The 17540-nt window shown below is 39.6% G+C and overlaps 1 protein-coding gene across 3 annotated transcripts in view; it reads left to right on the top strand.

The window, feature by feature from the left end:
- LOC117424609 (zinc finger protein ZFPM1-like) overlaps positions 1-17540 on the top strand; it is a 101995-nt gene that overhangs the window by 72281 nt on the left and 12174 nt on the right. For all 3 annotated transcript variants that reach the window (XM_058992558.1, XM_034041141.3, XM_034041140.3), the window contains exons 5-6: positions 16499-16601; positions 17174-17371. In XM_058992558.1, coding sequence (XP_058848541.1) covers positions 16499-16601; positions 17174-17371 — 301 coding nt within the window. The remainder of the gene's footprint in view (positions 1-16498; positions 16602-17173; positions 17372-17540) is intronic.

Below are 17540 nucleotides of genomic sequence, written 5' to 3'. Positions count from 1 at the left end.
TGGGAGTGCACTTTGATAAAGCAAACATGATTCCGATTCATTTTCTTGTATGACCAAGACATCGATTGTTCTGGTTTATGTTAATCACACACAGGAAAACCTGACAAAATGTTTATTATCCATCTGTCAGACAGACTGGGCTAAAGACTGGAAGGGGGAGATTGTTTTTAGCAATGGGTCAAACTTAAGTGCTGGAGTTGCTGTTTTATTTTCAGAGGCTTTTAAACCTGACTGGATTAATACAACTGAGGTAGTAAAAGGAAGATTGCTTAAAGTGAAAGCGAGGGTGGGGGATAATTCCTTTGTGTTTATTAATGTGTATGCACCTAATGATGGGAAGGAAAGGGTCACATTTTTTTGCATTTTAGACCAAGTTTTAGATGATTGCAGTGATGAAGAGGGGGTGTTTTTAGCAGGTGATTTTAACTGTACTGTGAAACATACAGAAGATCGCAATCATCCAGAACCACACCCTCAGTCTGCTAGAAAGCTTTTAAGTGTTTTAAACAAGCACGATTTAACAGATGTATGGAAGGCTTTTAATACAGAAAGCAGACAATACACTTGGGTCAAAATTTGTGATAACATCATTTCCCTGGCCAGGCTAGACCGCTTTTATATTTTTAAGCCATGTCTTAACCTGATAACAAAGTGTTTTATTTCCCCTACTGGTCTCTCTGATCACAACCTTTTAACTGTTTGTGTAACTTTATCCTCTTTTAAACCAGGGCGGTCTTACTGGCACTTTAATATACAACTTTTGAAAGATTCCCATTTTAAAAAATGTCTGATTTTCTTCTGGGAAAGGAGACTGCAGGAAGCCTCTTTTAATTCCCTAGCGCAATGGTGGGATGTGGGAAAAGTGCAGATCAGATTGTTTTGTCAGCAATACACTGCTAATGTCACAAAGAGGATGACTGAGACTCTGGAAGAGCTGGAGAAGGACGTGATGGAGCTTCAGGGAGCTCTGCAGTCCAATCTAAATAGTAGGTCGATTCAAGACCTCAAAAGTAAAAAACAGCAGCTTGCCGACCTGCTGAATGTCAAAGTGCAAGGGGCCTTGGTGAGGTCACGGGTACAGAATATCAATGAGATCGACGCGCCCACACAGTTTTTCTTCAGTCTGGAGAAGAAGAGTGCGCAACGGAAGATCATACACTGCTTAAAGACACCAGCAGGGGAAGACCTGAGGGAGTCCGGAGAGATCCGGCGTTTTGCTACAAGTTTTTATTCAGAGCTGTTCACAGCGGAGGCTAGAGGGCAGCCTGAAGAAATCGAGCACTTCCTGGAGGCTCTACCGAAGATCTCTGAAGGCACACAAAAGGATCTGGATGGTCCCCTAACTGTACAGGAGCTCTCTGATGCACTCCAGGGGCTGAAAGGGGGTAAAACCCCTGGAATAGATGGGCTGCCAGTTGAATTCTTTAAAGGATTTTGGACATTGCTAAAGTATGATCTGCATGCAGTGTTCACTGAAAGTTTGGATAAAGGAGAACTGCCCTTGAGTTGCAGGAGAGCTGTTATAACCCTGTTACCAAAGAAAGGAGATCTGTGCAGTATCAAAAACTGGAGGCCTGTGTCGTTGCTGGGAACGGATTATAAAATAATAGCTAGAGCCCTGGCAAATAGACTGAGTACTGTGATAGGCAACATCGTACATCGTGACCAAACCTACTGTGTCCCAGACAGATGCATTTTTGACAATATCTTTTTAATTCGGGATGTTTTGGCTGCCTCCACGCTCTTTGGTTTCCCTGCTGGGGTTATCTCCCTTGATCAGGAGAAGGCCTTTGACAGAGTCGATCAAAATTATTTATGGAAAGTATTTGAAGCTTTCAGATTTGGCCCAGGCTTTATTGCCCAAATACAGCTCCTGTACTGTGACATTTTCAGTTTGCTGAAAATCAATGGGGGGCTGAGTGCACCTTTCCCAGTCCTCAGGGGTATTAGACAGGGCTGCTCCTCTTTCCGGGATGCTCTATTCCCTTTCTATTGAGCCTTTAATCAACAGACTTAGACAAGTGCTGACTGGAATATCCATCCCTGGAAGTCTGTTTCAACCTATAAAAGTTTCTGCTTATGCAGATGACATAGCTGTTTTTATAACAAACCAACAGGATGTTAACAGTTTTTGTGAAAGTCAGAAAATGTTTGAAAAAATCTCTTCTGCTAAAATAAACTGGCAAAAAAGTGAGGCTTTATTAATAGGAGACTGGAAAGATGCTGGCCCCCCAGTCTTGCCAAGCGAATTACTGTGGAAAAGGGATGAGATCAAATACCTGGGAGTCTTTCTGGGGAATGAGAGAGCCATACAGAAGAACTGGGAGGGGGTACTGGAGAAGGTGAGAGGGCGTCTTCAGAAGTGGCGGTGGATATTACCAAAGCTGTCCTTCAGGGGAAGAGTCCTCGTTGTTAACAACCTAGCAGCCTCCTCACTTTGGCATAAACTTATATGTGTCGAACCGCAACAGACCTTTCTGAAAGAAATCCAGAAGGAATTTCTGAGTTTCTTCTGGGATGGACTGCACTGGCGGAGGCAGAGTGTTCTCTACCTGCCTTTAGTGGAGGGCGGATAGGGGCTAATGGAACTATCTAGCAGGACTGCAGCTTTTAGGCTGCAGACAGTAAAGAAGGTGCTGTACAGTGCAGAGAAACCTGTCTGGACAGAGCTGGCGGTGCTGTTCTTGCGACAAGTCGGAGGGATGGGGCTGGATAAACAACTCTTTTTAATGAACATTGCTCAGGTTGATTTTAGTTGCCTCCCATCTTTTTACCGGAGTCTGCTGAGAGCATGGCAGAATCTGAGAGTGGGGTTGAGCAAGGGAGCGCTGGACTTTTATTGGCTTTTAGAAAATCCTTTGCTTTTTAACCCTGTTTTTAAAGTGGAGCTGACTGATTCTCAAACTGTTTCTAATTTGATGGTGAAGGCGGGGGTCACAAAACTCCGCCATGTACTGGACTTGGACACTTTTAACTGGCAGAGCCCGCAGAGCTTGTCCTCAGTTTTGGGAATGCGCTCAGAGAGAGTTGCTGCGAGGTTACTCTCTCAGTTTCATATAGCGATGCCTAGTGAGTATAAAGAATTATTGCAAAGAGCATTTACTGAGCACATAAAGACCCCTCCAGAAACTCCTTTTCCTTTTTTATCAATCTCCCCAAACATCAGTCAAGATAGTGAGGAGGGTAGACTGTTGCTAAAAGTAAAACATTTGACAGATCCCCCCCCTGTCAAATACAAACAGTGACAGTCTATATGAAATCTGTACAAAAGTGAAAAACAAAGCCCAGTTGCAGGGGCTTCCAGACACACACTGGAGAGGGCGGCTGGGGGTAGAGGAGCAGGCAAAACCAGCCTGGAGATCCCTCTACAAGCCCCCACTGCCCAAGAGAGCAGGAGATCTGCAGTGAAGGCTGCTGCATACAATCCTTGCTGTTAACTCCTACCTCTGTATCATTGACCCTGCAATAAATGACCAATGTCCCTTTTGTGCTGCTAGAGAAACTGTTTTCCATTGTTATAATGTGTGCAATAGACTAATCCCTCTTTTTAGACTGATGAAAGATCTTTTTAAACAGCTGGGGTTAGTTTTTTCTGAAAGTGTTTTTATTTTTGGTGTACAGTACACAAAAAAAAAGAAATATCTGTGTCAGTTGGCTAATTTCTTGTTAGGACAAGCTAAATAGTCAATTTTAAAAACCAGGAAAGCTAAAGTAACTGGAGTGGGAGAAGAAGATATTATTGTTTTTAGAATGCTAGTCATTAACAGAATTAAATTAGATTTAAATTTTAATAAAATGGTGAGTGATTTAGAAACTTTTGACATGAACTGGTGTATAGGAGGGGTATTATGTGAAACTGAAGAAGAATTGATTAATATTTATTTATAATTTTTTTGCTATACTAGTTTTTAAGAAATAATATTATTTTAGAAAAATGTGATATTGTAATGTTCTTTGTTAAATGTTAAAAGATTTAATAAAGTTTTTTTGAAAAAGTAAAAAAGTATCTATCTATCTATCTATCTATTCTGTGTAGTGGTGCATGCTGTGAGTGTGGAGTGTGTGCTGCTGTGAGTGTGGAGAGTTTTTTGGTGTGATTAGGTGAGCGCCTTTTTATCTATTTTATGTTTATATATTTATTTATTTATGATACTTAAGTGTTAAAGTCTAGTGTTTTTGTGTGACAAAGTAAGCTGACTCTCATGGGGTTTCCATGCAAGTTTTTTTTTTTTTTTAACTAGAGACATTTACACAAGAAATTTACATGTCTCGTGTACAATGCTTTTTTGGGTTTCCATTCGCTCAGTTTACTTTACTTGAGTAAACCGGGCTTTTCACCCGACGTCATCTGCACAAAATTAGGTGTTCAGGAATCAGTGGCTACCTGGTAGACAGACGGGGAAGGTTATAGTCTCAGAAGAAAAAAAAGCGCCACTGTCTTTCACAAGAAGTCCAAAACAAGCACAACCCATGTTAGAGTGTGGGTGTTTATGCAAATTACAACCAATGACTCAAAAAATGTATTATAAGCGGACTTGGCAACTGTGAAGGTTACCTCAGCCACCAGTTTCAATTGGACAGCAGCGATGTGAGGAGGCTGGTGCTGTCAGAGATGCTCTCCTTTCTTTTAAGTTGTGTTGCATTTACTGCTGTGTTAAATATTAATGATGCAAACAAATAAAACACAATCAATTTGGTCAGTTCTGAGAGGGCATCAACAACTTGGATGTTGTTGTGTTGTTTTGGGTGATTCGAGCTGGCTTATGACATCCAGTTCACAAACCATATTTATTAACGTGGAGGGCAGCCGCACATTGTCTTTGGACATAGCTGGGATCAAAAAAAGGACAAACCTGATTTACTCGAGTAATTCTCCCAAACGTGCACGTGCATTGCCATTTCACATGTAAATTGACCCGCATGGAAACCCCATGTTTGTCAGCTTTAGGTCAGCATAGCCAATTCAAGGGGGAGGGGAGCTCCTCCAAACTGTTCTTTTGAAAAGTTAAGCCGCCGTCATGGGGTAAAGATAGTGACGGAGGGGTTTGTTTCTTTAGAACAGTGTGTTTTGGCGTTCGGTGAAGTTGTTGGGTGTGACAACATTAAATCTGCGTCTAGAATGAGCAGATCAATTGTAGTTTTTTTGAGCGAGATTGATCTCATTGCTAAAGCTGTGGAGAAAGGAATTGTGGTAAATGATACCTTTGTTACAGTCTTTCCATTGGCTTTACCCTCCAGAAAGGTAATTCTTTTAAATGTTCCTCCTTTTTAAAAAAAATGATCTAATAGAGAATGCACTGTCTTGATCCCAAGAGTATCCCGCTTGGCTGTAAATCCCCAAAGCTAAAGCATATTGTTTCGTTTCGCAGACAAGTCAATATGATTTTAAAAGATGTGAACGGAGAACTAAATGTAGCTCTCAAATTTTAAAATAGAGGAAACTCAGTACATCATTTTTGCAGCCACTGATGTAATGAAGTGCCTGTACTGTGGTAGAGAGGGGCACATTGTTAGGAATTACCCCGAAAAAGATAATGATAAAGGAGAAAAGGAGGAAGGAAAAGAGAGTGAGCACAGGCAGGGAGAGAGAGAGAGAGGAAAATGGGCATACAAAGGTGCAGGAAGCCAGGAGTGGCTCTGAGGACCCCAGCAATTCAGAGAGTGGTAGTCGTGAGATGCAAACTAAAACTCAGGGTGATGAGTTGCTGGCTCAAGAAAGTAGTGCTGAGGCGATTGTGGGTGAGTTGACAGTCATTGAAAAACAAGGCAGTGAGGAGGGGCGAAAGTCTGCTCCGACTGTAGCTGGTAGCGCTGTTGAAGCGGAGCGCGCCATGAGAAACCTGGCTGTAGCAAACAAGCAGAGGGAGAGGGTGTGTCTGCAGAGCTGAAACAGAAAACAGAGATTCTTTTGGAAAGTGAGGAGACACTGAATAAGGAACAGACAAGATTAACAGGAGGTATTGAAAATCCAGTAGAACAAATGGAAGAGTAAATAGTAGGGTCAAATTTTGAATTTAAAACTGCTATAAAGAAGTGGCAGAGGAAAAGGACAGCTGACGGAGCTGCAAAGAAAAAAGTAAATGTGTCAAATGATAATGTGGCCGAACTGAATACAGGTCCTCAGCTTAAGCAGAGTGAAGCGACAGTGCCGTGGAGTGTTAGTGCTGCCTGCAGGACTCCAGAGGAGAGCTCAGAGATAGACAGTGAGGAGGTTAGTCTAACTGACTGACCCCAGACATCAGCTTCCTCTCTTTCTGGAGCAGGGTATAGCGTCAGCAGTATAGAACAGTTTTTAGAGATTACAAAAGGAAGAAGAGGAGCTAATGTTGAGGATCATTTTTCAAATCTTAATGTTTTTATTATCGGCAAGTTTCACTTTACAAAAAGCGTCCGATTCTAACCTCACTGAAAAAGAGCGCTGCCGCTTGAAAAATGTAATAACAAAAGTTAGTAAACAGTTGAAAAAAAAATGCTTTTTAAATGGATTGGAAAATATTATTTTTCTTTTCTGTGTGCTTGCTGTTTATTTTTCCTGTTTGTTTTTCTATTTCTCTACCTGTTGTGAATTCTATAACAATTGGATCCTTAAACATTAATGGGTGTAGAGATCAACTAAATAGAACTGCTTTATTTGAGTATCTTGGTCAGAAAAATGTAAAAGTGACCTTTTACAAGAAACGCACACTGATATTAAAAATCAAGTAGATTGGACCAGAGACTGGAAGGGGGAGATTGTTTTTAGCCACGGGTCCAATGTAAGCGCTGGGATGGCTGTATTATTTTCAGAAGGTTTTAATCAAGTCTTGAAAGGACAGCTTCTTAAAGTAAAAATGAAAATCGGTGACAATTCATTTGTTTTTATTAATGATTATGCCTCGAATGATGGTAGAGAAACGGTTCATTTTTTAAAAGATTTGAGATCAAATTTTAGATGACTGTAATGGTGAGGACAGGGTGTTTTTAGCAGGTGATTTTAATTGTACTTTTAAACCATCCTGAGCCACACCCTCAGTCTGCCAGAGAGCTTGCATTGGTTTTAAACAAATGCGAGTTGACTGATGTGTGCGAAACTTTTAATGGTTGAAATAAACAGTATACCTGGTTAAATTTAATAATAATGATGTGTCCATGGCCAGGTTAGACCATTTTTATATTTTAAACAGCATTTTAACTTGGTCAAAAAGTGTTTTATTTCCCCAGCTGGGTTATCTGACCATTCCCTTTTAAGTATAAATGTATTGCTATCCTCTCTGAAGCCAGGACAGTCCTACTGGCATTTTAATATTCAGCTTTTGAAAAGACACCCATTTTAAGAAGTGTGTTTTTTTTCTGGGAAAGGTGGAGAGAGCAGAAGACTGTTTTGTTTTTACTTCCCTACCTCAGTGGTGGGATGTGGGAAAGGTGCAGATCAGGTTGTTTTGCCAGTAATACACTGCTAATGTCACAAAGAGGATGACTGAGACTCTGGAAGAGCTGGAGAAGGACGTGATGGAGCTTCAGGGAGCTCTGCAGTCCAATCCCGATAGCAGGTTGATTCAAGACCTCAAAGTGAAAAAACAGCAGCTGGCTGAGCTGCTGAATGTCAAAGTGCAGGGGGCGCTGGTGAGGTCCCGAGTGAAGCACCTCACAGAAATTCATGCACCTACGCAATTTTTGGGGGGGGGTTGGGAAAAAGAGTGCGCAGCGAAAAGCCATCCACTGTCTAAAAACTTTGTCAGGAGAAGAGTTGATGGAGCCCAGGGAGATCCGACGATATGCTATGGATCTTTACTCTGAACTGTTCACAGCGGAGGCTGGTGGTCAGTCGGAGGAGACCCAACATTTCTTGGAGGCACTACCGAGGATCCCTGAACAGGAAAAGGAAGTGCTGGATGGGGCTTTAATGTTGCAGGAGCTCTCTGACGCCCTCCAGGGTCTGAAAAGAGGAAAAGCTCCAGGAATGGATGGGCTGTCAGTTGAATTTTTTAAAACTTTCTGGATTCTGTTAAGAAATGATCTGCATGCAGTCTACTGTGAAAGCTTGGAGAAAGGAGAGTTGCCTCTGAGTTGTAGGAGAGCAATAATCACACTATTGCCAAAGAAAGGAGACTTGTGCAGCATAAAGAACTGGAGGCCTGTGTCATTGTGTACGGACTGTAAAATAATTTCAAAGGCACACACAAACAGACTAAGCTAAGCACTGTGTTGGGTCATGTTATACATTCTGACCAAACCTACTGTGTGCCCAATAGATGCATCTTTGGTAATATTTTTTTATTTCGAGACACATTGGCTGTCTCCAAGCTTTTTGGTTTCCCTGCAGGGCTTATCTGTCTTGATCAAGAGAAAGCCTTTGACAGAGTCGACCACAGTTACTTATGGAGGGTATTTGAAGCCTTCGGATTTGACCCGGGATTTATATCCCACATGCAATTCCTCTACTGTGACACTTTCAGTTTGCTGAAGATCAACGGGGTGCTGAGTGCACCTTTCCCAGTCCACGGGTATTAGGCAAGGCTGTCCTCTCTCAGGTATGCTTTATTCTCTTTCTGTTGAGCCTCTTATTAACAGACTTAGAGAGGTTTTAACAGGGCTCCCAGGGAATCCAGCCCAGCCAATAAAAGTATCTTCTTATGGGTAGTTGACAAAAAGACATGTCCGGAAATTGAAAAAAAAAAAAATTCTCATATAATCATATAGTTGCATTACATTGAGTCTGAAGTTCTCAAACAAATATGTCGTAACCTTGGATTTTACATTTCAGTCCAATTTTATGAACCTTTTAATGCACCAGTGCCTTGAATTTGTCCTGCGGTGTGACACCATAAAATATGTATATGTAACATTTCAAGTAATCTCATTTTGATAACAAAATTGTTTATCTTCATCCTTGACTACTCCTGTTTCTAGATCATTGACTATCTTTTGATTATCAAATGAAATGAGACAGAATTTGCTGTTATAATGGTGAAACCCGGGTGTCTCCCACTAAATTTTGAGAAAGATTTGCTGCGATTTTTCTGCACATTGTTAAAAATCCATGAATTTACTTGTGCGGTATAATGACATTACCTGCCACATACTCCACAGTTATTTTCATATTTTATTTTGGATTTAACCTTTTCTTTGCCCTCTTATTTATAAGCGTCACCCCAAAGGACACCGTGTCACACCAAAGGAAGAAACAAGAAGCAGTGAGATTTTCCCCTTTCAAAAATATATTTTATGAAACTCTCAAAAGTGTGTGAACACCATACAATCTTTTAAATTATTATTATTATTATTATTATTATTTATTTCTTAGCAGACTTGTGAAATGTGCCAACTCTGTGAAACTAGAGGTTTAACAGGAATAACAAGTAATGATTTGCTAATGTTTGTTTGAAAAATAATTAGTTTGCATAAAATGTACCCCACATCACTTAAAATGTTCAACATGATATTCAATTGGTGCAAATAACTCTGTAAAACACCATTTACACTGGTTTATTATGAGAACATGTCCACTGGTGTGACAGCTGTGTCCTCTGGAGTGACATGAAAATGGTGTCACACCAGTGGACATATCTGTCACACCAATGGACTTCTCATGATGTTTGGCCATTTTGGGGCCTTGTGGTGATTCTCAAGCATTCCATTTTAACTCACTGGACTTTTTTCTCATTGTTTTTCATAGTTTAATGATTTAAAAAGGTATACTTTTTTGCATTCTCATTTAAAAGGTGTCACACCAAAGGATGTAACAGATGGACACAAAGGGCAGTGTTAGAAAAGTGCAATATTTTGATACATTTATGATAAAAAAAAATTCACCCCCTGGCCACACCATGTGCTCCAGCGATGTCATCTATACTTCCTGATTGAGGAAGGACCCTTTTCTCTGCAATGGTGTCCAAGTAAATGCACATTTTAAAATCACATTATGGTGTCACACCGCAGGACATCCTCTTTGCGAACAACACATAACCTATCATAACTATTTAAAAATGTCATGTATAGACTTGAGGAATATCATTATTATAAATACACTTCTGTGTTGACATGCCAGGAATTTGAGAGTGGACGTTTACTAATTATTCTTAAAATTATCAATGTTTTTCAATTTTGCGGCCCTTCATAACAGTCACACCAGTGGACATTGATCATGTTTAGTTCAAAATTCCCCCCAAAACTGTTGTGCATTTTGTAACTTTTCATATAGTTTAGATTAAATACAAAGCCTTTTACTATGTGACACAGTTTTAATCAAAATAAAATTAAGTTATAATTGTTTTTTGCTCCATGGAAAGCAAAAACAACACGCCACATCAACTACCCTTATGCAGATGACATCTCTGTTTTTGTAAATAATCAGGCAGATGTAAATCATTTGTATGAAAGCCAGAAAAGTTTTGAGAGAATTTCATCAGCTAAAATAAACTGGCAAAAAAGTGAAACTTTTTTAGTAGGGGATTGGCAGGGATCTGGGCCCCCGGTCTTGCCGGGTGGGTTGCAGTGGAGTCGGGAGGAGGTGAAGTACCTGGGAGTGTATCTGGGCAATGAGAGGGCAGCTGAGAAAAGGGAATTTTAGAGAAGGTGAAAGGGCGCCTGCAGAAATGGCGCTGGATTTTACCAACGCTCTCTTACAGGGGAAGAGTTTTAATTATAAATAACTTGGCAGCCTCTGTGCTGTGGCAGAGTTTTTTCTGGGATGGGTTACATTGGTTGAGGCAGAGCGTGCTGTACCTGCCTCTGCAGGAAGGGGGGTAAGGATTGATGGACCTGTCCAGTAGAAGTACAGCATTCAGGCTGTAAACTGTAAAGAAGCTGTTATATAACAGTGAGAAACCTCCTTGGACAGACTTGGCTTTGCTTTTACTGCGTCAGACTGGAGGGCTGGGTTTAGACAAACAGCTTTTCCTCATGGATACTGCTAAAGTTGACTACTCTAAACTGCCCCCTTTCTACCAGAGTCTGCTGAGGGTGTGGCAGAGTTTGAGGGTGAAAATAGGTGAAGAAGCTCTTGATTTTTACTGGTTGTTAGAGGATCCTGTTATTTTTAAAGTACAGTTATTAGAGTCTGAGGCTTTCATAAAATTAATAGTAAAAGCTGGGGTTACAAAGTTGTGTCAGTTCATAGATGTGGAGAATTGTAAATGGAGAAGTCCACAGGACCTATCCTCAGCTCTGGGGTTGAAGGCACAGGTGTCCTTGTCCAACAAATCAACAGTACGAAAGTCACTCTTGAAATCAGGACTTAAAGGATGTGTTGCAGTAAGAATACCTCTGTTAAAGGGGAACAAGACTAAAAGTCTAAAATATGCACAAAAAAAACAGATATTGGACTATAGAATAATGGTCAAAGGTGCATTGGACTGTTGATGGAGGGAGAACAACACCTGTGCATTCTGCCAGTTCTGTTGTCAATTCAATACTTGTTTTCTTTCTATTCCTTAAGGATATTATCTTCAATTATTGCTCATCCTTGTTAGACAGCTTTTTGGGTCTTCCAGTCCTAGGATTGTCAATTACAGATGATGTTTCTCTGTACTTGTTGATTACACCGTGTAAAATTTATTTTATTTTTTTTGTTCCTGGGTAGTAAGTGTTATTTCGTAATTGCTTATGCCTCAAAAGTATAGAAAATGGCTATTATTCCCCACAAACTTTGCTTTTGTGACCAGGACAGTGATATTTTGAAATTTACCTATTTTCCAGAACATTCCAGATAGATTCAGTGCTGAGTAAACTTGGAGTAACTTCTAGAACTTTCTAGAACTTTCCAGTAATATAAATAGTAGTATAAATACAGGGGCCTTAAGCCCACCAGTTCAGTTTAGTTCCAGCTGCCTAAGTGGATACATATCTGCATTTTTCTGAGATGGCATCAAGAGGCTGCAAGCATCGGGCAGACGCATTTTGCTATGTCTGCGGCCAATTTATCAAGAAAACAGCGAAAAAGTACTCCGTGGAAGCATCTGCTAAGATGTGTGAGGCCTTCAAGGCATATTTCGGCATGCCTGTCAGGGATCAGGACAAACCCTGGGCACCTCATTTAACCTGCGAGCACTGCAAAAAAACTCTGGAAGGTAAGATGGACAATTGTTGCTCGGAATTTTATGTTATAAAATTTGTTAAAATTTTTTAAATGGTAAAAGTTTTTAATTTTAAAATGTTTTACAATTTTCAATTTTATTGAAAAAAATATATCATATATGAAAAATGTTGCGAGAATCTCTTACACATTAGTCATGGGTGAAATAAATGTATTTTTGTAGGATGGTACAGAGCGGAAAAGAGAGCCATGAAGTTCGCTATCCCAAGAATTTGGCGGGAACCCACTGACCACTCAAGCAACTGCTACTTCTGCATGGTGGACCCTTCCAAACGTCGGACTGGCAAGAATGCACCTGCTATCACGTATCCGGACCTTCCTTCATCCATCGCCCCGGTGCCACACTGCCATGAGCTCCCCGTACCCACTCCTCCGGAGAGAGAGCAGCCGTCTTTAGAAGAGAGCAGCAAGTCAGAGAGCGAGGAAGACGTTGTAGATCCAGATGACAATTTCAGAGGTGGAGCTGAGGAGAGAAACCCATACTACCCCAACCAAAAACACTACTCACTTCTAAATCTTTTGTAGTCATTTTTGTATTACTTTAGTATAAATACATGTTAATTTGGATTCATATGTTGTTTTTTTCTGACTTTATGTAAACGGAAAGACACAAATTCGCCGTTTTCTCATTGGAAATAGGTAAATTTCAAAATATCACTGTCCTGGTCACAAAAGCAAAGTTTGTGGGGAATAATAGCCATTTTCTATACTTTTGAGACATAAGCAATTAGGAAATAACACTTACTACCCAGGAACAAAAATTGTGTTACATAGTGTTATGCTTCGGATACCACACCTTGAAAATTGAGTGATGCAAGCTATTTCACTCAATGTTTTTCCTTCTTTATACAAATCAATGGTTGGCTTTGAGATTCTGATCCCCCTAGTCTGTAGACAGGGAGATGGCACAGTACTTTGGATCAGTGCATTTTGGTTTTGGCTGTGGCCGTGGCTGTTGACAGTAGCCTTTGTCTTCTAGTAGTTATGTCTAACTCCTAAAACCCAGGTTTCTGATGACAAGCAGGTATGTTAAATGCTCCTGTTGTCTTCAGGAAACGCTAAACTTCAACCGCACTGCAGACGTCCAAACCGCCTCTTATCATTTGCATTTGAACAGTGACTTGTCCATTATATCAGACGGGCCCATCATGGGCCCAAGAGTGGTTTCATTTTGAATTTCTTATCTTTTTTCTTTCAAACATGTTTTATATTTTTACATATTATTTGCATGCATCTCATCTATTTTAATTATATTTTCTTAGAAGTGCTGTAAAGTTCGAGGGGAGGGGAGGGGAGGGGAGGCGAGGCGGAGGGGGAGGGGGAGGGGGCAGACATGGGCTGTCGTAGGCAACTGCAGCAGCGGATGTATAGCAGATAGAGTTTCAGACAGTTATCGGTCCGAGTGTTTCAGCCCAGACACTAAACCCTTTGTTTGGGACGATACAGTTTCTCCAATCTATTTGTGATTTAAAGGGACAGCAGTTTGCTACTTCTATAACAAAGGCCATTTGTCAAAGTCTGTAATTGATCTAGCCAAGTAGTAGTGGCACCAGCAGTTACTCAGTTACCACAACATGACTCTGTATCTATGTTTTTTTTGTGTGTGTTGCAGTACAAATTGTTTGAAAGTTTACAGTACAAAACTTGAATTTGTACAATTAGCCAATATTGGAGAATACTTGCATCACGGCAGCTTGGAAACTGAAAGCAGAACACTTTTTACTTCAATTGACAAATCAAGTCTAATTGCATTACATTCAAATGTAATTAGGACAACGCCTTTATTCCTATGAAATGTTTTTATTGCAAACATAACACAAGAATGTGTACAGTTCAGTTGCTGACATAAACCACAGGAATGGAGAAAACCATGGACACCTGTATTTGAGCAAATGCCTTTTATTGTTCTGCATGTGTTTATACTGTTCATAACTGCAGGTACATTATTGTAAGTACAGGACAAGTCTAACGGCAGCAGTTGAGTAGTTAAACACTGGCAACAAGTTCATTACTTCCCAGGCTGTTGCCAAAGTACCAGTACAAGAGCACATTAGAATTTTTTTGTTTTGTTTTTTAAATAAACACAAAAATAAATCAATCGTGCATCATTAGCATTCCTGTGTTTGTTTTTGTTTTTTTGAAAAATGTTTGATTCTTTTGTGTCATTTGTTACACAAACTGTAAAAACAATCATAACAGTTGGGGGGTAAGAAAGTAAATACAAAGACATGTAAAAATATAACAATAAATATATATATAAACATAAAATAAAAATTATCATTCCTGTTTTGTCGTACTCTGAACAGGGTGTTGCTCCGTGTGATAAGCGGAAGTTGATGAGGATTTGACAGTCTCAGTCTGAGGGGGGGTTAATATCAGACCACATAATTAGATTTCGTATCGGTACCCAGGCAGCAGTTGAGGGATCAGAGAGATTAAAACATTTCTCCCCTGAATAATATTCATAAGAGGCACAGGCCAAAGAGTGGCTTAATCTTCACCTCAAAGAATTTTTCACAAGAGCTTAAGATTTTAGTTCTGGTGAAGAACCGATGCAGTTCTTGGTGATTATAGTGTGTATGTGTGTGTGTGTGTGTGTGTGTGTGTGTGTGTATATATATATATATATAATGTGTGTGTGTGTGTGTGTCTATATATATATATATATATATATATATATATATATATATATATATATATATATATATATATATATATATATATATATAATATTATCATCTTATTTCATTGACTAGGCAGGTCATGTGGTATTTGAAACACTTACCTCTATGCAGTTGTAATACAATTAAATAAACATGTCCAGTTCATTGGTATTATGATTAGAACATTTGTGTGTAGTGGTATATATATATTATTGGGAGTGGTGTCAGTGTCGGATTCAGCCCCTCCCCCTGGGAGGTCATGCAATGAAGAGAAATGTAATTTAAAATTCTGGCATGGCCACTTCAAATAGATATGCAACTGATTTATTTTTAAAAAATAATAATAATTAAAGGGAAGTCTGGTAACTGTACTATTGTGGGTTAGGTAGAAAAACAAATACAATAGAAATATCATAGTGGGTTACTTGCGCGGGGAAGGGGGGGTTCCTGCAATACTTGGTACCCCATTCCCCTCATTTTGCCATCAATATTACCATCAAAAAAATATATCTGGTAAACATATATAAAAACAGATGTATTTGATAAACCCACAAACATTAATTGATTAATTGATAACAGTTTGTGTATGTGTGAAATTCAAATGCACAGTATTCATGTATGAATTGACATTTGAGTTGCTTTTGAATTCCTATTAAACTATATACATTTTTTGGACCTTCTGGACTGGTGACATCCATCAGGAACTGTGAATCATTTAGGAAGTACAGCGCCGCATATATAGCAATACTTTTACACACATTACCACACATTAACTATTTTCTGATTGGAATGCTTGCCAATTTTTTTTCGTAATTATTCTGTATTTTCCACATATTCATTACTATATTAAATGTCCCCACTAAATTCTCATTTTCAATGTCTTGTATTGAGTTTGAAGTAGTAACCTTGGTTGAGGCCATTATGCAATTGGGTGTGCTTCAGCTAAAACCTTCTTTACTATGTTATTCTACCTTAAACACCTGGGATGAGTTATTTTGTCTCTGTGTGGAACAGTTACTAGATTACGTTTAATCAGAGACTAATGAATAATCTTAGCAGAACTGATTGTCATCCAATGGCTGTTGCTCATTCAAAACTAAAATTCAAATCTTTGAACCTGTATGTAAATGTACTCTATTATTGTGTCACCATGTGTTATTTTACCTCCTTAAACAATCTTGTTCGATTTTAGTCTGAAACAAATGGTTACAACCGTGCAGCGCTTGTGGGTGCATGTTGCTAAAGGAACTCAACTTTGAACCCCACTAGTAAGCTGTATTTTTCAAAAGTTTACCTTGGTATTAAAGCATAGCAAAGTGTAGTAAAACATAGTGCAAGCATGGTAAACCATCCAAGTATGTAATAGCCATATTTAACTATGATAAAGCACAGTAAAGAGCACACCAAAAGAAATACAGAAAAGGTTTAGTAAATTCAGCAGTATATGCATGGAAAAAGCTTGTCAATCTGCAGATGTATTGTGTTTAATCTTTTACAAGAGAAAGATTGGCCACCTACTGTATGCATTGCAGAATAACTGTTGTGTGGGATGCCATGGCTATGTTTGAGTAACTTGAGTGTATGTATTTGTGCAGTCAAACCTGTCCTAATTTGTTTACATGTTAAATGACATCCAATGACTGTGTATAATGTGCTATCTTGTCTATACCAGCCTGCTCTTCTGTAAAGCAGGTTAGACTTGGACATGTCTATGCATTTCTGGTGCTCCAACCCCAAGCCTTCATTCTGCATTTTTCACCAGGAACCCAGAATCACACTTGTGACAGATGACAAAGATTGCTGGATCACCAGACTCTCCTTGACTTCTGATGGAACAGCAGCAAATGTCGTCATCTACAGCAAAGGTAGGTTTTGTCTGGTTTGAGAATTGAAACGTTGCACCAATCCGAAACCAAGTGCCTCAACCATAAACTGGGCCAGTCGTATTCCTGAATTCCTAGCTTTGGTACCATTCATTTTCATATTCAACTGCTTATCCACGACCAAACAGATGGTCTGAACTGTTTTCCCTACTCATGAACTCCCTTTGAGGTATGCTTTAGAAATGTTCAATTCTGGCACCTCAGTAAATGCATCGGTTTTCTATAAGCGATTTTCAGTGATATGACCGACTTATGATAGTTGAGAATTAATTTACTGCATTGTCTTGGTGTGGAGGAGATTAATGTTGAAATTATGATATTTGGTTGATTGTATTAGCTAAAGCGTCTGTGGAGCACTGAGGTGCCTGCTACTACCACTCAAGAAAAAGCCAATAACAAACTGAGGTGTGCTTGGATTGACCAATACAATCAAGGTGTTCACTGAGGTGCTAGTATTGAAAAAGGGTTTGAATCGACACTCCCTCTTGAGGTAAAGCTTGGGTAATACAGAACCCGCTTGCCAGTTGATAGCGGCGTGTTTGTTGTGTTTGCAGGTGATGAGTTGTATTGTAAGACGAGTCAGGTGATCCCGGAAGGGGAGAGTGTGACGGCCGTCCTGGTGTCTGGTCAGGGGGAGGGGTCCTCTCCACTGAAGACAGAGTCCACCTACCCAGCAGCCCTGCACCCTGACATTCAGCTCCTGCCCCAGCAGGCCGGGATGGCAGCAATCCTAGCTACTGCGGTTGTCAACAGTGAGTTTGCCAATATTTATTAAACAATATTTTAATATTCTTACATTAACGCTAAATTGACAAATGTTGCATTTAGGAAACATTCTGTTGATTTAATTTACTGTAAAATGCTATGCTAAAAGAAACGTATATAATCCTTTATAGCATTACCTTTTTTTGATTGGGGGAA

The sequence above is a fragment of the Acipenser ruthenus genome, chromosome 19, assembly GCF_902713425.1.
Source record: "Acipenser ruthenus chromosome 19, fAciRut3.2 maternal haplotype, whole genome shotgun sequence".
NCBI classification, from domain to species: domain Eukaryota; kingdom Metazoa; phylum Chordata; class Actinopteri; order Acipenseriformes; family Acipenseridae; genus Acipenser; species Acipenser ruthenus.
Note: the sequence above shows the minus strand (reverse complement) of the source record. Positions and strands in the feature narration are given on the sequence as shown.